The sequence below is a fragment of the Lampetra fluviatilis genome, chromosome 32, assembly GCF_964198595.1.
Source record: "Lampetra fluviatilis chromosome 32, kcLamFluv1.1, whole genome shotgun sequence".
NCBI lineage: Eukaryota > Metazoa > Chordata > Hyperoartia > Petromyzontiformes > Petromyzontidae > Lampetra > Lampetra fluviatilis.
The window spans coordinates 3,494,596-3,519,520 of NC_136306.1; the positions used below are offsets into that span (position 1 = coordinate 3,494,596).

Consider the following 24,925-nt stretch of genomic DNA (forward strand, 5'->3'; position numbering starts at 1 on the left):
ATGACGATTGCTTGTTGCGATCGAAACGAAATATTTTTTTTATTTTGTATTCACTTTATTTTTATTATTATTCCTGCAGTCACAACATTTTAAGTCAAAATTTAACGTTGAACATTGCTGTTGAATATTCATGCAACTCTTCTAAATAGTAAAAAAAATTAAAACCACTGCATATGTTTTCATTCCAATCTCGTAGCGAAAGTCGATGTTAACATTGGGAATACCGCGCGTTCCAGACATCGTTGATTTTACTTGGGTTCCATCTCAATTTGGAACTCAGGCCAAGAGCAGAGACGTGGCCTGCAAGGGAATCACAACGTGTGAGTGGCACTCATTCGGATTTCATCAATCCGCTGGTGGACGAGCAGGCTGAACGCCACCGATGTTAGCCAGGGTCTGGGGAGGTCTGGGCTGCGTACCAAATGCAGCTGTACGAGTCAGTCCTGAACCTCTCCCATTTCCTCTCTGCATCGGGATGGCGGGGGGATGTTGCCAACCCCACATGGGATGACGACTTTTATTTGTAACCTTAATCAGCTGGCTGAGACCAGGCTCCTGTGGGTTTGAATGGGGTCTTTTCCGCAGTGGGAGATGGAACTTATAGATGACAAGCAGACCAGGTCCCACAGTAGGTCCTGGTGTCACCAGCGCCGCACACGCACACCACCAAGCACACACCCCGATGCGACACATTCAGTGTCAACGTCTTTATTGGAAGACCCCTTGAGGCCCCAATGCCTCTCGGTACAAAGTAAAACAGAAACGCAGAGATTTCACCTCCAGAAATAACGAGTTTAGAAAGCGATTTGTACACGCGGCGAGTAAAATGTTCTGTCTGGGAGAAGGGACCAACAGGTGAGCGAGTTACAGGTGAGTTAGGAAGAGTGCAGTTCCAGCTCACCCTGTGACTCGCACATTCACGGTGCAAACGTGATACCTGCATTTCCCCTTGAGACGAAAGGGAACGGGAACGAGATGAGATATGCGACGAGACGGGATTCTTCTCATGTCTCCTTGGATCTGCGCAGGTCTCCTTGAAGGAGCTCACCAGGTCTCCTTGGTGGACCTTCCCAGGTCTCCTTGGTGGACCTTCCCAGGTCTCCTTGGTGGACCTTCCCAGGTCTCCTTGTGGGACCTGCTCAGGTGTCCTTGGTGGAGCTACGCAGGTCGGTGGTGTGCGGTTCATGCTGGATCGTCTGGTGCAGCATGAGTGCCAGCAGGCCGGCGCGGTTTGCCATTGCCGTGCGCACGTTCCGTTCCTGCTCAAACAGCTCGTCCAACTTGTACCACTGAGGCACCACGGAGACACACACAAGACACACAGAGACACACAGAGACACGCAGACAACCAAGGAGACGCAGTCATTAAAAGTCACGGACAATTGTGGACACGCACAGAGACGCGCAGTCGTATACATACACACACGTAGACATGGAAACAGGGACACACACCATGACGGAGGGTTGCAGTAGCCCTGCGAGGCTTCGACGGATTCCTAGTTTTAGGACGCCGAGAGCGCGATCGGGACATCGTGGCCCCGTGGGAGTGCGGGAGCTCTCTTTTTTTTTAAAGGTTCGTGGTTGTAATCCGGCAGGCTGCACTGGTTAATACTGAGGTGTGTATTGACCGTAAAAATACTCCGTGCCGTCTGCTACGCAGTGGATGAAGATCTTGTGACGTCATTTCAATAAAAGTAGTCCATTGCGCACGGGCTTTTTGGTTGAAAGTTGGAAAATTTACACAACAAATTACTCAATTTGGATGCCACACTTTCGCGATCGTCTCCTCCCTACTGGCAGACGAATCCCCACTTGCAAGTGGGTGCCGAGTCCCTATGTGCCTCAGCCGCCACTGGAGGTGTCCTTAGAATGCTTGAGATTGAGATGCAAGGCTCTGAGATTCCAGGACACTTAAGTGAGCCCCATAGAAATGCAAAATATTCAACATTTTGGGTGGCAGGGGCGGGGGATGTTTTTGTTTAAAGGGCTCGTGCAGTGACGCGTGGTTGACGTTGGCCCACCGGGGGCGTGCGCACGTGACAACTCTAACGCAAAGCTGGGCCCCCCCGAGTTCTGCTGCTGCCTCCTCCCACTCCTCACGGAATGCAAATTACATCTTTATATAATTGAGCACAAGGATTGATTGTGGTGTGGAGGAGGGGGCTGGGGGGAGGTGCGTGCACGAGAAATAAACGTGATTAACGTGCGTGGCTGGGCCCGGTGCCAAAAAGGGGGGGGCAGGAGGAGGAGAGATTTGTGCGACTCCACTGTCCCTGGACGCTCGTTCATCACGCGTTGACCCGAGCTGCGGCTCAAAGAGATGGGGAGAGCCAAGGTCACACGGCCTCCAGGCATGCAACAATGCACACAACGCGTGTGCAACAACAACACACGCAACACGCACAATATGTGCATGCAACACGCGCAATACGTACACAGATGCAATACGTACACACAACACATGCACCCCATACACAAGAGATGTGCACCACACAGCCTCCAAGCAGCACAACAAAGATCCCCGTATACCCTTAACAGACTGACACGGCACACGAGGGGGTGGGTGGCCAGCACCACGCCCGGCCGCCTTTGTCTCCCATGTTCCGATGTTTAGAGATCTCACCAAGTCTTCATTTGAGGCTGAGTCGACCTAGGGGATGCCCAGGACCGATTCAGATGATCCTCACTGGTGTTGGCCGTGAGCGGGAGTTGAACTCGTGTCGCCGGGTTTGTAGCGCAGCGCGCTAACGTCGCACTAACGCTCCCCACGCAGCACTCCACACGCAGCACTCCACACGCACACAGCCAGGCACACAGCCGGGCACACAGCCGGGCACACAGCCGGGCACACAGCCGGGCACACAGCCGGGCACACAGCCGGGCACACAGCCGGGCACACAGCCGGGCACACAGCCGGGCACACAGCTGGGCACACGCGGCCTCCCCATGCTACGGGACACACAGACGAGCCCGCCAACACTCCCGTCTCAATCTCCGCGGTCCGCCAAACAGGTGGCTCAGCGGCAGAGTCAGAGGGCTCTCGCAAGCGGAAGGGTTGCCAGGTAAAATCCTGCTATTGAGTTGACTCGCCCCATCATCTCTCCCTCGGGGCGGGGGTCGATAAAAATAAGTACCAATTTGCGATTAAATCAACAGTGGTCATCTTATGAAAAGACTCGCCCCTGCCATAGTAATGTAGAATTTCCAACACTGCAGGGCTGTACCCAGGGAGGTGAGCACCCTCACAAAGGAGGCCAAAGGCTTGACGCTTGCTCTTCCTCACAGCTCCACCCCAGCACTCCCTCTGACCCACCCACCCCTGACCCCACCCGCCTCCCCAGCCCGTGAGAGGCATGTTGGCCAAATCGCTGACTGTGTTTTTCTTTCTCCGCTCGTATCGACCGCTTGTGTTCGCCAACAGCTGTTCAATAGGCGCGCCAGTCGTGTGTGCGATGGCACGCGACCTCGCGTCAGCGCGTGCGACGATTAACGAGCCAACACATCACGATATAGGGCCACAGAGCTTTGGAAGTTACTACAGATTGAGTGTATCTCCTCCCCCCACCGCCCCCAGACACCTACGTGTGGGTTTTATCCCAGTACTCCGGTTTCCTCCCACATGGTATACACACACTCGTTCTTGTAACGGAGTGGCCAAACATAGCAACATAGGACCACAGAGCAAGGGGAATGACTTGTTGACACAACCGGTTCTGGTCGCTTTCCCGCTCGTCCGTAGTTTCCCGCACTTCCGAACGAAAACGGTGCGCGTTACAAATTCTACAAGCAGCAGCAGCGTTTAAATCTGCAGCCTGCACGAAGATGCTGCAGATCCGGACACTGACAACGATTCGCGTTACAAATCCTAAACCCTGCGTGACAAGACAGCATGGAGAGACGGTGATGCTGCTGCCCTCTGGCTGAACGCTCGAATGAGTGTTGTGGCATTGGTGCTCAATCTCCTGGGCACAGCCCCGCACACCCAGTCAGGGGGGGGGGGGGTGAATAGGGAAATGAGGGTGGCGACACCTTCCACAGCACAGACCAAACCCAGGCACACATCAGTCAGCCCAGGTCTATCGACACTGTGCAGTCTACTGGAACACAGTTCAGCACAGCAATGTCGAAACGAGATCTCGGTACAGATGATAAAGCCCAGACAAGGCGGCAATCTAGGTGGAAATTAAACATTGCTATGGCAGGGGCGAGTCTCAGTCAACCACTGTTGGTCATCCCTCCCCCCATAAATTGCTACTCATATCCTCCCCGGCGGGAAAGATGGGCTGAGTCAACCAGCAAAGCAAGATTTGAAAGCACAACGTTCCCACTCGCTCTGCTGCTGAGTTACCTGGCGCGCAACACAGCGATCGTTCATAATCAGTCGCCAGTGAGGAGTGAATCTGATTAAGAGGCAAATGCAACGAGACGGCTTCTCAGCTGGCGTGCAGTGTGACTTCTAATGAGAAAGGGCCCAGCCCGACGATTGTGTGTGTGTGTGTGACGCAGGGCACTTGTGATGAAGTGAGGCTGCGTTGGCTGGGTCACGTAGCCCTCATGCCCAGCCACCGCATACCCAAGCAGCTTCTGTTTGGCCAGATAGAGGGGGCTAAATATGGACGGCATGGGCCGGAGAAGAGATGGAGCTGATGTGGTACAGAAGGCTGTGGAGCTTAATGGCTCTTGCCGATAACTGGTACCAATGTTAAAATTGGCCTCTGGAGGCTCGTGAAGTATTCTACTGGGTAGTGCCAGGCTAGGTGCACTGTGAGGCTACTGGGCAGTTGGAGGTAGTCGCCCTCCAACAATAGCGGAGGGCAGAGCGACGCTTACCATAACGAGCAAAGCGTCGGGTGGCTAAAATGCAGGAAATTTGCACAGTAGGGAGCACAGATGATGCATCTGCCAGTTATCTCAGCCAACCCACGGCACCTGCCTATGTCTTGTGACCTCTTGCCAGCAGCAAAAGCCTTCCACCCTTTCCACAACAGCCTCAAAGTTCACCTAGTGTGGCACGAAGGCCGCGGCGATATCGACGGCACTTGGTGGCGGACGGTGGCTCATAAATGATGACGTGAGGCTGTTCTATTTAAGAACGGAAGCAACAGGAGAGCTTCACCATTCTTGTCCGATGAAGCTGATTGTAATTATCAGCGAAACGTCGTACTACTCACATTTTAAAATGCTGGTGATCCTCTTCAGCACACCGGTGGGCTAAAGAAGTGAATAATTTTGTCCTTTGAAAACGCGACACATTTTTTACTGTTTGGCCGTGTCAGGTGGTGGAGGGTTACGACACATTAATAAATAACGCGATCTGACCCAAAAACCTATATTATGAATAATATTGGACGGTGGCTGCTGTTGTTGTTGTTGTTGATGTTGTGCGATGAGGCCCGTGGGGGGGGCGTGTGCAAGGTACCACGCGCACGCGCTCCAGGTCGACCTCTGCGCGCCGCAGCTTCTCCCAGCAGTAGTGTTTGTTGCAGCGGCGCTTGGGCAGGCGGCAGAAGTCGCCGGTGGGCGAGAACACGTCACGCACCAGCGGGCAGCCGCACACCTCGTCCACGGAGACCTGCAGTCCGTGAGCACACACACCACACACACACACGGGGGGGCGGGGGGGGGGGGGAAGCGACGCACACATGGAGGGCGACTCACACGCACACACACACATGGGGGGGGGGGGGCGGGGGTGTGGCAACACACCGAGCAGCAGTGAGACTTCATCTGCAGCCGAACAGCGCGATATGATGGTGGAAGCATTCCTTACAAAAAAGCAAAGCTGTAACGTTTCATAATGGCCACCTCCCGCTGTGAGGATCCCATGAATATCTCCAGACCGTCAGTCTCCTCCCTCACTTTAATACGACATGAAACACGGCCGCCCATAAATCCCGCCCGGCCGTGGCACCTGCTGCTGGATGTGCGCGTTTCGTTACTGCGGCGGTTTGCGTGCCCCCCCCCCTCTACCGCACGCCTCAGACACACAGAGGCAAAGCCCATAAATCAGCAGGGACATGGCACCAACCCCAGCAGCCTCCGCCAGGCCGGCCGAGCGGCACATCTGAGCTGCGCCGATAAGACGACCGGCGCCGTTACAGCGAATCGACACTCACACATGACAAAACACGCACACACACCTACACACACACAAAGGCACATGCCGTACACATGCACTGATGCATACACACTAGCACACGCCCATTTATATACGTGATTATACTTACACGCGCACACCTGTACACAGTATACAAAAATCCCCCTTATAGTCTATTTAATAGACTGTTTGGGCAATTGCTGTTAGTAGCACCTATGAAGGCCGGAATGGCACACAAGGGGGTGGGTGACCAGCACCACGCCCGGCCACCTTTGTCTCCCCAGTGGCGATGTTTACACACCGCACCAGGTACTCATTTGAGGCTGAGTCAACTTAGGGGAGGCCCAGGATTGATTCAGATCATCGTCACGGGTGTTGACCGTGAGCGGGAATCGAACACGGGTCGCTGAGTTCGTAGCACAACGCACTCACCGTTGCACTACCGCTCCCCACACACAGCATACAACAACTGGCATTTGCCACTATGTGGCGGTGACGTCACCACGGCGCTTGTGCCACTCACTCGCTCTCACCACAATAATTATCTTTCTGCTTCTTCCCTCGCACTGCTCCACTGTGGAATTCCCTCCTCTCAGAATCACCACCGTTTCTTTTCCCACCAGGTTATTACAACAACCTGGCTCAAGGCAAGAAACGTGTTAACCCTTGGGGCTATTTCGCAAATTTGAGAGCGCCGTCTGTTGCTGGCAGCTTGACCTTCTGGAACTTTGGGCCTGTGCGCAGAAACCATGATAATAAAAAAGGTCGCTCAGACCAATGCCGGCTAACCCGGGGGCCGAGGGGCTATGGGCACAATTGTCCACCTTGAGCTCCCGATAATTGGTATTTATTCTTAGTTACTAGAGACAGAACGCATTGCGTGCATGTCCATTCATGTCGGGGGGGGCCATGTTTGAAAAGGCCGACATGTCAGGACCGCCCAACCGCCCCCCCCCACCACAGATTGAGTGTTACTCCTCGCCCCACCGCCCCCCACACACGCATCTTCATAGACCGGCCCCTGAGCGTAAGGGGGGAGGGGACCCCACGAAGGACCAACCCCCTTTTGGTGTTTCTGGCTGTGGGGAGGGAGGGTCGGAGGGGGTGTAAGGGGGTACCACCAACCTTTGGGTCCCGGGAGTGCTCTGGGCACAGGACCTGGAGCCGCTTGCAGTAGGTCTTGCTCTGCGTGTTGTAGACATCGCAGAACAGGCGCGTCGCCCTGCATACACGCGCACACACCCCCCACACAATAGCCTTTAGCAGGATGTTGGGGCAAGCGCTGATAGCAAGCACCTCTTAAGGCCGGTCACGGCACACGAGAGGCGCGCAATCGTGCACATGCGCACACACATGCGTTCATGTGTGCGCCTACACGTAAGGGTCTGGACTCATAAAATGGCGTACGAACTCCCTAAGCTCGTATTCATTGGCGAAATGTCTTCTTAATTATTTTGTTACTTATATTTGTGTCGTGTGTTCCACACACAACACAAGGATCCTTGCCAATAAATATCTGGCATCTCACCAGCGTTGGTTCAAGCAAGCCCGACTCAGCTGATTAGATACTTAATGTCAAAGCCGGTCCAGAGTTTTACCCGTTTTGAACCAATGCTGCTAAGATTATGCTCTCCCAGAAGGCTGATGGGATGTAAAAAAAAAAACGTTTTTATGTATATGGAGAGGTGGATATGGAAAGGAAGTGAATTATTGTCTGCTTAGTTATTTTGGGGTGGGGGGGGGGGTGGCGGTTGCAGGGGGCCTTGGTCTCGCGGCTCAGGGCGGCTTCGCGTGCTCATCCTCACCCCTCGATCTTGGTTGGGTACATGGATCCAAACGACGTCTGGCTCTCGTACTGCGGGGAAGACAAAGGCGGTCGGGAGCAAGGGTTAGAAACGAGCACAGAAATACGCGCGTCAGGTCGCGCGCTCCGGCTGCTCCCGCGAGCGTCTCCACGCCTCGCCACTCGTCCCCTGCTCACTGCCGCGTAGTGACGGTGGCCATCGAGATCGACTTGGCGTTACGCCATCACGCGTTACTCCATCACGCGTTACTCCATCACGCGTTACGTCATCACGCGTTACTCCATCACGCGTTACTCCATCACGCGTTACTCCATCACGGGTTACTCCATCACGCGTTACGTCATCACGCGTTACTCCATCACGCGTTACTCCATCACGCGTTACTCCATCACGCGTTACTCCATCACGCGTTACGTCATCACGCGTTACTCCATCACGCGTTACTCCATCACGCGTTACTCCATCACGCGTTACTCCATCACGCGTTACGTCATCACGCGTTACTCCATCACGCGTTACTCCATCACGCGTTACTCCATCACGCGTTACTCCATCACGCGTTACTCCATCACGCGTTACTCCATCACGCGTTACGTCATCACGCGTTACTCCATCACGCGTTACTCCATCACGCGTTACTCCATCACGCGTTACTCCATCACGCGTTACTCCATCACGGGTTACTCCATCACGGGTTACTCCATCACGCGTTACTCCATCACGCGTTACGTCATCACGCGTTACTCCATCACGCGTTACTCCATCACGCGTTACTCCATCACGCGTTACTCCATCACGCGTTACGTCATTACGCGTTACTCCATCACGGGTTACTCCATCACGCGTTACTCCATCACGCATTACTCCATCACGCGTTACTCCATCACGCGTTACTCCATCACGCGTTACTCCATCACGCGTTACTCCATCACGCGTTACTCCATCACGCGTTACGTCATCACGCGTTGTCATCACGCGTTACGCCATCACGCGTTGTCATCACGCGTTACGCCATCACGTGCCGGTCACAATCACCGCAATGGGGCGCCATGGTGGCTAGATGTTAACTACCTCACCTGGTATTCAGGAGGTCGTGAGTTCGATCCCGGTTTTTCCCTCCAGTTATAATCCTTCCTTTTCGCACTCTCTCCTCCGTCTCTCTCTGTCTCTCCATCCTTTACTCTCTCTCTCTCTCTCCCTCTATGTTTGTCTTACTCTTTTACAAGCTTTCCTCTCCTCTCTCTCCATATCCCTCCGCTCACTCTCTTCATCTCCCCTCCGTCTTTGGCTGCAATATATTTCCACGTGGTAAACTGCTTCGTTGAGCTATCATTTGTGGCCAGGTGGCTTCAGAAAAAGAGCTACATAACTCAGTGGGCCTTACCTGGTAAAATAAAATTAGGTGAAAAAAAGTAGTTAACAGTAGTATCGCCGTCGCGCGTGTCTTGGGCGCACCTTGGCGTAGCAGCGCTCCATATGTTTCAGAGCTGTCTTGGGGTTGATGGGGTGGCCACACGACACGCAGAAGATCTGCAGATCCGCCTCCTCGTTGTCCCCATCTGTGACCTGGGACATGCGGGCAGACACAGGGACACGAGATGAGACGGAGAGGCACGGGGAGGCACGGGGAGACAGGGACACATGGAAAGACACCGGAGACAAGGTGAGATATGGAGGCACGGGAAGACCATCCCACATGCCACGTGTGAGCGAGTGATGAGTGAGCATGAATGTGCATCCAATAGAGCGCGTGCATGCGTCCGAGCGAGTATGCGTGCAAGTGAGTGAGCTAGTGAGTGAGTGTTAGAACTGGAGCGACGTGGTGTGGTATGGTGGCAGAGTGGCGGTATGGCACGGTGGTGATGTGGCGGTGGCATTGTGTGGCGGTGTGGTGTGGCGCCGTGGCATGGTGTTCCGGCGGTGTGGCAGATGTGGCGTGGTGTTCTGGCAGCGTGAAATGGCAGTGTGATGGCAGCATGTGGCAGTGTGTGGTGGCATGGTGCCACGGCGTGGCAGCGTGGTAGGAGTGTGACGCCCTGGCATGGCGGTGGTGTGGTGGTGTGGCGGCCGTGCGGTGTGGTGGTGTGGTGGTGTGATGGTGTGGTGGTGTGATGGTGTGATGGTGTGGCGGTGTGGCGGTGTGGCGGTGTGATGGTGTGATGGTGTGATGTTGTGGCGGTGTGATGGTGTGATGGTGTGATGGTGTGGTGGTGTGATGGTGTGGTGGTGTGGTGGTGTGATGGTGTGATGGTGTGGTGGTGTGATGGTGTGATGGTGTGGCGGTGTGGCGGTGTGATGGTGTGGTGGTGTGGTGGTGTGATGGTGTGGTGGTGTGGTGGTGTGATGGTGTGGTGGTGTGATGGTGTGATGGTGTGGTGGTGTGATGGTGTGGTGGTGTGGTGGTGTGATGGTGTGGCGGTGTGATGGTGTGGTGGTGTGATGGTGTGGTGGTGTTGTTGTATCCTAGCCTTCTTCCATCATTGAGATATAATGAATGAAAACACACCAAAAAGCAGCAAACTGCAAAACACCAGGTGTTGTTAAGTAATGAACTGGAGGAGGGCTAGGATGGCAGAATTGCAACCTTGCTTCAAGGAAAGATAAGGCCTGATAAACGGGCACATGTCACCCGTGCAGGCGGCAGAGACAGTGGGAGAGTCAGCCAGACATAGTTAAGGCAAAAAGCCCAACCATCTATGACCTCAGCACATGGGCGAATAATGGGGCAGTGTCAACTCGAAGGCAATGAAAGGAAGCAGAGGCGCCTTTGTCTAAATCACAACCACAGAAAGCCAGGAATCATCACTGATTATGTGTTTAGGGATTCCGAGCTAATTGGAACACGTGCACACAGGGAGGAGAAATACGCCTTGTTCTCCTGCAGCTGAGGGAGCAAACCCAAAAAGGCCAAGGAATTAAATTATTAAATAAGTGGGTCAGCTCAAGGCTGTGTACACAGGGGGGGAGCTGATTTAAACAACCCTGCACGTCTGAACGTGAGGGGGCCTTTGACCTGAAATTAAGAATAACACTCCCAGAGCAGAAGGTTGGATGGCCACAGTGAGACGAATAAGAGCGTTGTATATCTCAAGGATGCAGACTCAGCTGAATAATAAGGCTGCGGGGGTCACCAGAAGTTCGCGTTCGCCTAGTTAAGACGAAAAGCTCAATTATTCTGTATTGCTATTAAAGTAACGTTAAAGTCGGAATTTAACAACAGGATAGGCTAAAGTTATTGATATTCACACCCACTCCAATTAAACCAGGCCACAAGTTACGCCTACTGAACCATCACCATCATTAAGTCAATATGAAATGTTATTTCCATCTATACAACTCAACCCGAAGCATATGACAATCAGAACCTTCCTAAGTCAAAATTGAATCGCACCCAGACAGGAGCGAATAGTCGATATAAGGTTGAAGAGGGAAGGAAATTAAGAGCACGGCGAACTGCAAACGTAAGCAAAAAAGCCGGGAACGACACCAACCCAGCGACCCACCAGCCCAACAACAGCGAGTCGGGCTTCGACAGGCCATAAAAGTAGAAATAATAACTCCCGGGGTCAGGGGACATCAGGAGAAGCAGGCAGACAAAAACCAGAACTGACTCCAAGGTTCAACCGCCCTCACCTACAAGGAGTGACGGAAATTAATGAGGCCTTGAGTTAACGGCGTCAGCTGGACAGCAACAACAACGGCGAGCAGAGACAGGGTGAGGCAAAGACTGCGAGGCTATGAAATGCAACTTCATGTCAGTAAAGCCCTGACCAACAAGTTAAGTTAAAGACATCACAATACATAATATCGTACATAACATCAATGTTAACGCTATTCACCGTAAACTATATTCCGCTTATATAACCATGCAGACACCAAGGAATACGAATTCCTAGGATCAAGAAACTTACCCCTTAACCTAAGATATCGGAAATAAATTAATAATAATAAGCCTATGCATGAAAAGACAAAAGTAAAACTTATGAAAAGCCAGGATAACGGGATGAATCACCACCAGGTCGAATATAAAATACATAATAAAAGAGCGATGTTAAACCCAGGGTCGGAGAGAAAGGGAGATCCCGGCCGTCTTTGTATCCCCGCAGCGCGGGATAAGAGTGTGTATATGCTCGGGGAGGCACCTCCACTTGGGTCAAGCACCACGATGGGAAACGGCAGACCTTAGGTTACATACAGAATTATAACTGTGAAATGGTAAGGGACAAATGTTAAAACCTTTAACCATTTCTTTGTGCATCGGTGAGGGTCGGAGGGAGTGTTGCCCTCCCTCCAGGTCGTGCAACACGGACAGAGACGCCTGTGAGACGATTTGTAATGTCTGTGTTTTGGTTCATGAAGAAGGCCAGACAAGAGATAATATTGCACCCAGACAGAGAGACGACTTCGAGGCAATTTGTAACATCTGATTGTTTGCTCGTGGATTTTATGGAGGGAGTATGACAACGGAATATACCGTGGGTGATGCACACAAGGACAAGGACATACGGACACACACATGGACACACCTACCTACGGACAGATCCTGACACAGCAAAAATCGAAAGAAACCCCGCCTTGTGGGCAGGACCCAAAAGGGATTTTTCGGCATAAAAGAAAGGACCCTGAGCATTGGAAACCAGCTCGACCGGGAGGGTCGACTCAGGAGCGAGCTGCGACCAGCGGGTCGGCTCGACTCATCTTCAGCTCGACCGGGAGGGTCGACTCAGGAGCGAGCTGCGACCAGCGGGTCGGCTCGACTCATCTTCAGCTCGACCGGGAGGGTCGACTCAGGAGCGAGCTGCGACCAGCGGGTCGACTCGACTCTTCAGCTCGTCTGGGACTCAGCCGAGTTCGATCGGCTCACCGGAGCCGGCTCTCGGGGCTCGACTCAAGCGGCTCCCCATCTCCTCTGCAGGCGGGCAAGACCCGCTTGACAGCTCAACTCGGCCTGCGTGGGTCAACCTCTGCCGAGTCGGAGGTCTCTGCTGCCGCCGGAGGTCGCGGTTTGGCGACGAGGCTCTGTGCTTCCCCTGGTTGACGACCCAACACTGCACGCTGCGAGCGAGCTGTGGGCGCCACCTACCGACCGGGCATCCAAACCAATTCACCACGGTGACAGGGGAGCGACTGATACGTATGACGCGCACCGCCCCCTCACCACACGACCACCAGGCGTCTGTTTGACATAAAGAACCGACTCCGAACACTGACTATTCAAGACAACTCTTACCACTCAAAAACACTCGAGACCGAGTGATGGCCATCCGTCGTTTATAAGAGTATTCGTAATTTTTATCTTTAATATTTAGTGGGCTGTACTCTTAATCGCATAAATTCCCAACAGATCCATCAATACGAATTGATTCTTGGCACCTCCTTCCGCCAAGCCACGCTCACGTGGGGAGTGGTGGCCCACCAGATCCTTATCAGGTGATCTGGTCCCCAATTAGTAAACTTGATAAGATAACGATCTTCGGAAGGAGCACCGTCGCAGGCCCTTACTCCGAGCCATTCTGTTGTCAGATAACCTGCCGATGTATCTGTTGAGATTGGTGCCTTTAAGAATAATAACTGTTTTTGATTGTGTTTTTCATCACCGTATAATCTTTCAAGTATCTTTCAGTCATAATCGCCGCACGTACTCGCATTCTCTACAGAATATTCAACTGTCCCGTGACCCAAGGTGCTAACAACGTGATAAGGGTTGCGTATGATCAATAAGGAGTGCGGTACTGCGTGAACAATATTGAGTAATCATTCATTAACGTTAAGGTTTTTCTTAGCATAGTATTTGCATGTTTTAACGACTCTCTCTCACTAACAACCATCGCGTTATGCGGGATCCATGTGCCGTTGTCAAAGTGAAATCAGACAATCGTTGATGATACTGTATTGATGCCGTGTTGACGTTCCGGGATTGAGAGTTCGCATACTATATCATAGTTGAGGTTGAATTAGTAATAAATTGATTAATACAGAAGTGGTTGTGTGATTCTTTCCTGAAATCTATGCATAAGATCTGCTTCTGCGTTGAGATCTGAACTTGGTGACCTTAATAAACACACTAATACATACTCAGTAAATGTTAAAGCGATAACGGGGTGAACCGGGGACCTAAAAATAAGCGAGAATGAGACGAACCTAGACAACGATGCCGAGTTAATCTAAATTAATCTTGCATACTTACACCACACCTGCATAACTGCATACGATTAATTGCCTTATTCCGATCGATAACCCACCCTCGTCACCGAGGCGGGGTCTGGTTATCATAACGACTTGCATTATCATAATTACACCCACTCGCATAATTACTACGATTACCTCTAGAATTGGCATAATTAAATGTGCATAATTACATAAATTAACATATTTCCGGATAATTACACATTTGGCCAAATTTCATTTGATTATTATTATTTTCACTGAATATTCAGAACCCACATATACAACATAATAATTTCACCCACGCACGCATACAACATATCAAAATTTTGATAACCAACATATACAACAGTGTGATGGTGTGGTGGTGTGATGGTGTGATGGTGTGGTGGTGTGATGGTGTGGTGGTGTGATGGTGTGCTGGTGTGGCGGTGTGATGGTGTGGTGGTGTGATGGTGTGGTGGTGTGGCGGTGTGATGGTGTGGTGGTGTGGCGGTGTGATGGTGTGGTGGTGTGGCGGTGTGATGGTGTGGTGGTGTGGTGGTGTGGCGGTGTGATGGTGTGGCGGTGTGATGGTGTGGCGGTGTGGTGGTGTGGTGGTGTGGCGGTGTGATGGTGTGGCGGTGTGGCGGTGTGATGGTGTGATGGTGTGATGGTGTGATGGTGTGGTGGTGTGATGGTGTGGTGGTGTGATGGTGTGGCGGTGTGATGGTGTGGTGGTGTGGTGGTTTGGCGGTGTGATGGTGTGATGGTGTGGTGGTGTGATCGTGTGATGGTGTGGTGGTGTGGTGGTGTGGTGGTGTGATGGTGTGGTGGTGTGGTGGTGTGATGGTGTGATGGTGTGGTGGTGTGGTGGTGTTGTGGTGTGATGGTGTGGTGGTGTGATGGTGTGGTGGTGTGATGGTGTGGTGGTGTGATGGTGTGGTGGTGTGATGGTGTGATGGTGTGATGGTGTGGCGGTGTGGCGGTGTGGCGGTGTGGCGGTGTGGCGGTGTGGCGGTGTGGTGGTGTGGTGGTGTGGTGGTGTGATGGTGTGATGGTGTGATGGTGTGGCGGTGTGGCGGTGTGGCGGTGTGGCGGTGTGATGGTGTGGTGGTGTGATGGTGTGGTGGTGTGGTGGTGTGGTGGTGTGGTGGTGTGGTGGTGGTGCGGTGGTGGCGCCGCTGCACCTCCTCGTCCTCGCACACGCTCTGCTGCTTGGCCTGCGTGATCACGGCCTCCAGCTCGAGGAAGCGGCGGTCCATGTGGGCGAGGCGCAGGCGCGCGGTGTGCTGCTCGCGGCGCACGCCCTCCAGCAGCCGCTTGCCCAGCTCCTCGGCCACGCACGGGCTCGCCTGCCACTCCTGGATCCGCTGCGGCAGGATCTCGTAGATACGGCTGGGAGGGAAACATTTTGATTAATTGAAACCAAATGAGCACAGACAGTGATGTGGAGGCGGGAAATGGGACAGGAGGTGACGCTCAGGGAGACGGGGAGATGCAGGGAGACACAGGGTGGGGGATGCAGGGAGACGCAGGGTGGGAGATGCAGGGAGACACAGGGTGGGGGATGCAGGGAGACACAGGGTGGGAGATGCAGGGAGACACAGGGTGGGGGATGCAGGGAGACACAGGGTGGGAGATGCAGGGAGACACAGGGTGGGGGATGCAGGGAGACACAGGGTGGGAGATGCAGGGAGACACAGGGTGGGGGATGCAGGGAGAACTGTTAGGAGGGGGCCGGTGTCACTCTTTTTGCCAGAGTCGGCTGGTAACCGTCGACACTGGTGTAGTGATTGGAAGGTAAAGGTCAGTACAGGTGGTAAGGGTGGACGTGTTTAGGGAGTGGTAGTGTAGCGGTTAGCGTGCTGCGCTACGAACCCGGCGACCCGAGTTCGATTTCCGCTCACATCAGTGACGATTATTTGAACCGGTCCTGGGCCTCCCCTAGGTCGAATCAGCCTCAAATGAGTACCTGGTGTGGTGTGTAAAAATGTCCACACTGGCCACCCACCCCATTGTGTGCCGTGTTGGCCTTCATAGGTGCTTGCTAACAGCACTTGCCCCAACAGTCTGTTAAGGATATATGGGGAATCTTTGTGTTAGTGTCACCCACTTGGTATCGAGTACCTTGTTAGCGAGGCTCTGGGTGGCTCTGAGAGGCTGATATTGCATCACTCACTTGGCGGCGAGCTTCATGCCGCACTCGTGGCTGCAGTACTTGGAGGTGGGCCTCACGGCCTGCGTGCAGCCGGGGCCCAGGCACTGGCGCTGGCGCGGGGTCTCGCGCGCCTCGGGGCCGCCGCGCTCGCTGTGCCGCACGCGCAGCCTGTGCCGGGCCTTGTCCCGGTGGCGCTCCGAGCGGTTCTACGGTGCCACGCCACAGCACAGCCGTAAGACGTGGGGGCCCGTGGGGGGGCCGCACGCGGGGACACGTGGAGACACGCGCAGACAAGTTCGGACGTGTCGAGAGACGCCGGAATGCGGGGACAAGCGGGGGGACGCAGCAACACCTCGGGGAACCCCGGAGACACGCAGGGACACCCAGGCAAAAACACGGGGAAACACAGAAACGTCCAGAAACACGAGGACTCCCAGGGTCACACGCAGGGACACACGGGGATCCGGGGGGACGCAGAGTTGCACGAGCGAGCGGTCTCTGGCAAGCACCTGCTTCTCGTAGCGGCGCTCGCGCTTCTGCACGTGCTTGAGCTTAACGGCGCGCTTACGGAACAAGCTGTGATCCTGCGAGTCCTCCTTCCCACTGCTCCACGGGAACTGCACGCACACAAGCACACGCACGTGTACACAAAAACAAAGATCCCCCGGATAGCCTTAAACAAGACTGTAGGGGCAAGTGCTGTTAGCGAGCACCTATGAAGGCCGGTACGGCACACAAGGGGGTGGGTGGCCAGCACCACGCCCGGACAAGTTCGTGGTGCAGCACACTAACCACTGCGCCACTGCTCTCCACGCACACACAGACACGCATACATACATAGGCACCCGTGCACGTACGCAAACATGCGCAGCACACATGTACCATGAAAAAGAAATCTGTGTTATCTACCATAACTTAACAAATCATACTTTTTTGTACTATACTTTAGAAAAATTATACTGTGCCACAAGAATCGATATCCTATGCACACACACTCATCATTAACGGAGTTTGCCAAACATCCCAAAATAGGACCAGAGCTTCGGCAAATGTTGGTAGCGCTGGTTCTGGCTGGCTTCCCCCTCACCTTTGTGTTTAACGTGCCTACCAATCAGTCTCTGTCTCGCTCTCTCCGGGAGTGAGCCGAGTCTGTGCGGCACGGTACGGATGTGACGCTAAGACGAGCGTTACACCCCCGCCCCCCTTCCAACCGCTTCCCCCCAACAGCCCGCCGCAGCCCCCCACCCCCACCCCCCCGGCACGGACCTGGTCGCCGCGGGGCGAGGCGGCGTAGTCGTGGTAGGAGAGCAGCGCGTCCGAATCGGAGGAGCCGAGGCCGGCGCCGCGTGGCGCCCCCTCGCGGCTCGAGCCGCCGTGGTCGTCGCGCACGCGCAGCAGCTTCTGCACGAGGGGGGCGGGGCAGAGCACACGACACGTGGGGGACACGACAGAGCACACGACACGTGGGGGACACGATAGAGCACACGACACGTGGGGGACACGATAGAGTACACGACACGTGGGGGACACGACAGAGTACACGACACGTGGGGGACACGATAGAGCACACGACACGTGGGGGACACGATAGAGTACACGACACGTGGGGGACACGACAAAGTACACGTCACGTGGGGGACACGATAGAGCACACGACACGTGGGGGACACGACAGAGTACACGACACGTGGGGGACACGATAGAGCACACGACACGTGGGGGACACGATAGAGCACACGACACGTGGGGGACACGACAGAGTACACGTCACGTGGGGGACACGACAGAGCACACGTCACGTGGGGGACACGACAGAGTACACGTCACGTGGGGGACACGACAGAGTACACGTCACGTGGGGGACACGACAGAGTACACGTCACGTGGGGGACACGACACGTGGAGGACACGACATGATACAAGGCACGCATCTGAAGTACAAGCCATGAACGGAGTACACAACACGACATGCAGAGAGGACACAACACACGGAGGACACGAAGCGTGTGGAGAACACGACGCACCATGTACACGATCCGCGGAGACCACAACACACAGAAAGAACATGACACACGTGGAGAACACGACACACAGAGTACGCGAGAAACACGAGAGTACACGGCACACATGGGACAGTACATGACAAATGAAGTACACCACACAGTACATATGGTACACACACGCAGGGCACATATGGGACACATACGCAGGGCACACGCAGCACACACACTGGGTACAAATGCTGTCAGCTGTCGGGCGACCGCCAACCGTAACGGAACGGACCCTGGAGCGCACGATGCACTGCCGGAGCCGGCACTTTTGCCGGATCTTGTTGGGGCCACCAAACTTCTTCATGTCCCGGCAAAAGTCGCAGTGGCCACAGTCGTCGGTGCGGCAGCACGCCTCGCATTCGCCGCACATGCGCACCGAGCGCTTCAGTTGCTGCGGCAATGAGAACAATAACGACAGCACGAGCAGTCAACAGCAGCAACAGCAGCAGCAACAGCAGCAGCAACCACAACAGGAACACAAGCAGAATCAACTGCAGCAGAAAACAACAGCAGGAGCACGAGCAGAGTCAACAGTAGAGTGTCTTAGCAGTTGCCGAGCACGGGACCAAAGGCCCAAAAAGCTGAGCGCCTGCAACAAACATCACGATCAAAGTCGTAAGAGATAAATACGAGTGCGACACGTTTCTTGAATTAAGTAAGGTTATGATTGTAAGAGCCTGTGCAAAGATACGACGATGATGGGAGGAAATTCCACAGTGCAACGGTATGAGGGTAGAAGCAGAAAGAGAAGTGTTGTGCGACCTGCGGTGTGGTGAGTGGGTGAGAGTGTGAGTAAATGAGAGCGTGAGCAAGCGACTGTATGAGTTGTGGGCTTTTTATGTTCTCCCCCTCACTAAAAACAAATAGACAATGTAACTGGTATCGCCCAAAACATCCCAATGCTGAAAATTTCGCGAAAAAATTACTCAATTGATATCACACATGGCAGAAACAATATCGCCCCCATTCTAGGGAAAACTTGGCAGGGCCCTCCTGTAAGTCTTTCCTGGGTAAACAAGAAAAAGCATAGCAATAAAATTAATCTGAGGTGCTGCACAGGCCTCCCGTGAACCGTGCCTACCCCCACACGTACCTTCCGTCTCTCCGAGCTGCAGTTGCCGTCGTATTCGGCCGAATAGTCACGCGCTGCATCCCGGCTCTTGTCCTTGATCTTCTTCTGGCGGTAGCGGATGGCAAGCGACGGGTCCTTGGCTGCAGCAGAAGCAGAGCAACAAACGGAAAGAACAAGTCAGCTACGCAGCCCGTGTGCGCTTGATGATGGGTACGTGTGACGGGGGGGGGGGGGGCCCACGTACCGCGGCACATGTCGCAGTACCACTGCTTGATGGCCTTGGCGATCTTCTGCGTGATGTCGATGCAGTCGCCGTGGAACCACTCGTTGCACTTGTCACAGCCTCTGTGCAGCGAGCCAGAGCAGCGCAGACCCGACTCATTATCCGCCGCGCACAACGCGATCTCCGCGGCTTGGCAGAAAACGGCGCACCTCATACAACATACTCGGTTACATCGCACCACAAGCTGCAAGCGAGAGACATTTAGCTACTGCCCGACGCCACGCAGATACTCCACCATCGGTCACCACCAACTTGAAAACTTGAGATTCGGGTGACACAGAGGTATTAGGAATTTCCACCACTGGCTCAGAGGGCTGTAAACGGGACATGAGCACCGCCTTCATGCTCATGTGAGCAGGAACGCGCTTTGCCTCGGCTATGGGTTGGGTGAATAGTGTTTTCCACAGTGGTTGAAATGTACAGGGATATGATAGTCCACCACAGTGGCATTTCTCACAACACCAGACACGTGTGTCAAGTGTGTGGGTGAGTGGGTGGGTAAGTGCGTGGATGTGCGAGTGGGTGGATGGGTGAGCGGGTGGCCTGGTTTGGCACAAGCGCGGGGGTGATGTCACTTCCACTTAGTTGCGAATGGCGGCTGGTTTTTTTTGGTGGGTGGGTGAATGGTGTCGTGAGTGGGTCGATGAGCGACTGAGGAGCTGAATGGACGAGTGGGTGTGCGAGTGGGTGATACCGGCACGTACATCATGAAGCGGTTCGTGTCTGGCTTGCGGCACACGCAGTATACAGCCGGCTCCGTCTCAAGGGCGGTCCGCCCCCCCACCGGAGCAACCCTTCCATTGGGTGGGGCCCTGCCACCCCCTGCCCCGCCACCCCCACCGCTCGGCCGGGACCCCCGGACCTCGTGGTCTCCCACCCCGTCTCCTCGCCGTCGACTGGCGTCACCTGGCCCAGCACCATCCTGTGCCAGCGAGAACGGACACACAGGAGAAAGTGCTGGGGGTGAGTGGGTGACTGAGTGGGTAAGAGTGCTGGGAGAGAGAGCGCTGGAATAGTGTGATGACAGAGGTTAAGGGTGACAGGCGTGTGAGTGGTGTTTGTGGTGTACAATTTAGCACAGTCGGGGGCACAGCTGGTGCATCTGCAAGTCATCTCAGTCAATCAACCCACGGCACCTGCTGCATCGGTCCCGTGACCTCCTGTCAGCGAGCCTTCGACACTTCACGTGGTCTAAAAGTTCACCTGGCCTGACACAGGCACCGTGGTGAGGTCACCGCCACTTAGTGACGAATGGCAGTTGTTGTTGTTGTATAAGTACAGCATATGGATTTCATTGTCTGTGGTGTTTGTGTGAGAGTCTGTAGTGTGCACGCGAGTTCCTGAGTGACGGCGAGTCGCGGCGAGTGACCTTGTTGTTGGCGCCACTCATCGGCTCCACATCGCTCTCCGTGCTGTTGCTCTCCATGCTGGGAGGGGGGCAGCTGCTCCCACGGACACGTGACCCCACCTCACCTCCACCTGGCCCCCACAGCCAAACAGAAACACGGGCGACAACGTGGAGGAGGGGTGAGCCGCGACAGGTGAGAGGGTTCACAACCTGTGCCTGGGTGTAGAGCTGAGGGATGGGCGAGGGTTATGGGTGAGAGGGGTGACAGGGGTGATAGGCGAGAGAAGTAGGGGGCGAATGAGGTGAGGAGTGAGCTGTGAGAGTTTAGAACCTGTGTGAGATACAGGTGTGAGGTGTTCGAGGGTTGACGGGCGAGGTGCAGGGGTGAGAGGTGTGTGACGGGTGAGAGGGTTAGAGCATGGAGAGCTGAGTGACGAGCGAGGTGAGGGTTGAAGGGTTGGGTGAGGTTCTGCACGGAGTTGAGCTGCCAGACGTGACCCCCTGACCCAACCAGACGTGCACTGGCGAGATGTCAACTACCTCGCCTGGTATGCGGGAGGTCGTGGATTCGATCCCCGACGCCTGCTGTGTGTCTGGCGTTTGCGCGTCTCTCTTCAGGTGGTCCTCCGGATTCACGCCTCCACGTTTAGAATCAACATCACGCGTCTCGAGTATTCGGCTGCTAGGCGCCTTAAAACGTTAGTGGAAAAGCGCCATATAAATAATAAATGTATATTATAAATGTCCACATGATAAGCCACTTAGCCCAGCTATCATTTGTGGCCAAGTCGCTTCTGCAACCGAACTCTAGAGCGCCGTGGGCTTTAACTGTTAAATACAAAATAAATGTTTTAACAGTTTTAGTTTACGCGACCACTAACCCCTTGCAACTGCCTCAGCTGGTGAACCAAACCAACTTTAGCCCTCACCACTCACAGCCCTCACCCTGTGCCCCAGTCTCAAGGGCAAAGCTCCTACTCAAGCGACCACTGTGAGGGCACACGACTCGTGCGCCAGCGCCTCCGCAGAGCTGGAGCAGCGGCGCATTCCACGCTCCTGCGACAGGGCCCAGTCTGTCCAGAGTCGACCCACCACCGCTGCCACCGCCGCCGCGCCGAATGTCTGGCTGTGGAATGTCAGCGCGAACCGCGACAGCGAGAGATGGAGGAGGTCGAGAGGGATGACGAGGGGGGTGATGATGAGGGACGCCGTGGGGATGATGATGAGGGGGTCGTGGGGGGGTACCCCGGTCACCTCCTCGCCGTCTTCACAGCGCCGATGGGGAGCGAGCCCACACTGGGCCTCACTTCGTCGCCCTCAGTGCGCACGCGCAGAGTGACGTCACGCGGGACCCACGAGTTGGTGGGGTGGGGGTGCTGTGTGCCCCTCGCCTCCACTCCCTCCTCCATCCTTCCCCCTCCATTCCCCCCCCACCTCCATTCCCCCCCCCTCCATTCCCCCCCCACCTCCATTCCCCCCCCACCTCCATTCCCCCCCCCCGCCTTCATCCCCCCCCGCCTCCATCCCCCCCCCGCCTCCATCCCCCCCCCGCCTTCATCCCCCCCCGCCTTCATCCCCCCCGCCTCCATCCCCCCCCCGCCTCCATCCCCCCCCCGCCTCCATCCCTCCCCCGCCTCCATCCCCCCCCCGCCTCCATCCCTCCCCCGCCTCCATCCCCCCCCCCCGCCTCCATCCCCCCTCCGCCTCCATCCCCCCTCCGCCTCCATCCCCCCCCCCCGCCTCCATCCCCCCCCCGCCTCCATCCCCCCCCCCGCCTCCATCCCCCCTCCGCCTCCATCCCCCCCCCCGCCTCCATCCCTCCCCCGCCTCCATCCCCCCCCCCGCCTCCATCCCCCCCCGCCTCCATCCCCCCTCCGCCTCCATCCCCCCCCCCGCCTCCATCCCCCCCCCGCCTCCATCCCCCCCCCACCTCCATCCCCCCCGCCCCCCCCCCCGCCTCCACCCCCCGCCTCCATTCCCTCCCCCGCCTCCATTCCTCCCCCGCCTCCATCCCCCCCCCCGCCTCCATCCCCCCCCCCGCCTCCATCCCCCCCCCGCCTCCATCCCCCCCCCGCCTCCATCCCCCCCCCCGCCTCCATCCCCCCCGCCCCCCCCCCCGCCTCCACCCCCCGCCTCCATTCCCTCCCCCGCCTCCATCCCCCCCTCTACCCCCCGCCTCTACCCCCCACCTCCATCCCCCCCACCTCCACCCTCCCTGTGGAGGTGATCCGATCCCTTGACCCATTCCGTCAGCCGCACGGGGCGGGGCTTGCCTCTCAGCCAGAGGTTCTCCACCTTTACTGCAGCATTGCAACCCCTTTAGTTCTCAACAGTAACACGTGTTTTTATATTTCTATAATGTTAATAGCTGCAGAGGTTTGGCGAAACAAAATAGTTGTACTTACGTGCCCGTGATTAATTTGTGTTCCCATTATTTGCTTTATAAAACAATCTGTCCATGTCTCTCGCACCCCCAGGAAGGGCATCTCGCAGCCCCAGGGGCTGCGAGATGCCCCCCAGGTTTACGAACCGCTGCTCTCAGGAGTGCAGCATTCCCAGCAGTGTTCATTGTTGGTTCTACATTCAGCGTCTCATCACCATCAGCAGCAGCAGCAGCCGTCGCTTTAAACCGATGCTGGTGACCTGGCCCAGATGTGTATCGATGCGGGTCCTAGTTCTATCTGTAATGCACAGCATTATGATGCGATACGGTTCAAAATAATTCAACATCGAGCACGCATAGAGTCAATTGCCTAATTGGACGTCCGAACAAAAACTCGTCATTTGAGACCCAAACATCGCACACCTCCTGGCTTTGACAACCCTCCTCCTCCTCGAAGACTCTGGTGGTGGAACCATCAGCGGCCCCGGGGGCGCCACGGTGGCTAGGAGATGTTAACTAACTCGCCTGGTGTACAGGAGGTCGTGGGTTCGATCCCGACCCTGACGATGCCTGCTGCTGCTGTATATTTGGAGTTTGCGTGTCTCTCTCTGTGGCCGCGTGGATTTTCCCCTCCACATTTAGAATCAACGTGCGTTTACAGTATTTGGCCGCTATGAATCTCTGCGGCTAAGCCACGTGGGCAACGCCGCACCTCGTCACCTCGTCACCTCGTCAACCGCGTTAAGTGCGCGGCGCTCACGACGAGGTTGAGGAGGTCACTCCCATGTTTAACTTGTTGTTCAACTGCACCGATGCCGATCTACGGTCCCAAATAAAGCTCTTAACGAAACACAATATTCCAATCCAAGTCTCATTTACACCCCTCTATCCGTGTTCTTCATTGCAAGGCCCGCGGGCCACTGGAGTAACCCTTGGGGCCTTTAGTGCGGCCCCGGACAATGTCAAGATGCACCCATCCCCCTCCCCCATCATCATCGTGCTGTCAACCCCCAATGGTTGCAAATGTGTGTCGGCCCTCACACTGATATCTTATCGGCGAAAGTGCCATCCACCCCCCCCACCCACCACTCTAAAAATGAGTGAAGATCACCGCTCTATTCATTTCGATTGAAGTCGGAGCGGGGATGAGCATCGTTGACTGGAGACGAGTGGGAGGGAGGGAGGAAGGAGAGAGGGGGGAGGGAGGGTGGCAATCTCTGCCAGGTTTCATTCTCCCGTCAACACCAACGCGTCATCCATAATACAGGTATTTTGGGGGGAGGGGTTAGATCGTGTAAATATATAAATGTGTCATTAAACCCGCCACCACCCGACACAGCCAACTCGTAAGGGTTGTGTCACGTGAACAGAACGTGGCCAGTTCGTGACTGGTCCAGCACTAACCGGTGTGTTGGAAAGCCAAGCCGCAACATTTACAATCTGAGTCGATTGTAAATGTTGTGGCTTTGCTCTCAAATTGGCACGTTCTGTTTACGTGACACAGCCCTTACCAATTGGCTATGTCGGGTGGTGGCGGGGTTTAACGACACATGTATATATTTACGCGATCTAACCCCAAAG

General features: G+C 55.1%; 1 protein-coding gene across 5 annotated transcripts; it reads right to left on the minus strand.

Annotated features, from left to right (window-relative positions):
- Positions 1-692: 692 nt before the first annotated feature.
- Positions 693-22,288, minus strand: LOC144943638 (CXXC-type zinc finger protein 1-like). Of its 5 annotated transcripts, XM_078871292.1 has the most exons (16): positions 22,216-22,288; positions 20,983-21,092; positions 20,318-20,535; positions 19,575-19,675; positions 19,352-19,470; positions 18,491-18,649; positions 17,474-17,608; positions 16,717-16,824; positions 16,229-16,413; positions 15,237-15,444; positions 9,358-9,468; positions 7,903-7,952; positions 7,223-7,319; positions 5,420-5,572; positions 1,113-1,289; positions 693-1,020 (listed from the first exon to the last, which is right to left on the minus strand). In XM_078871292.1, the coding sequence occupies exons 2-15, from the start codon at positions 21,037-21,039 to the stop codon at positions 1,140-1,142; spliced, it is 1,851 nt and encodes a 616-aa protein (XP_078727418.1). In that variant the 5' UTR covers positions 21,040-21,092; positions 22,216-22,288; the 3' UTR covers positions 693-1,020; positions 1,113-1,139. The 5 variants fall into 5 exon arrangements, with proteins under 5 accessions (XP_078727418.1, XP_078727421.1, XP_078727417.1 ...); XM_078871295.1 differs by having other exon boundaries at positions 693-1,289; positions 18,491-18,640; XM_078871291.1 differs by having other exon boundaries at positions 693-1,289.
- Positions 22,289-24,925: the final 2,637 nt, after the last annotated feature.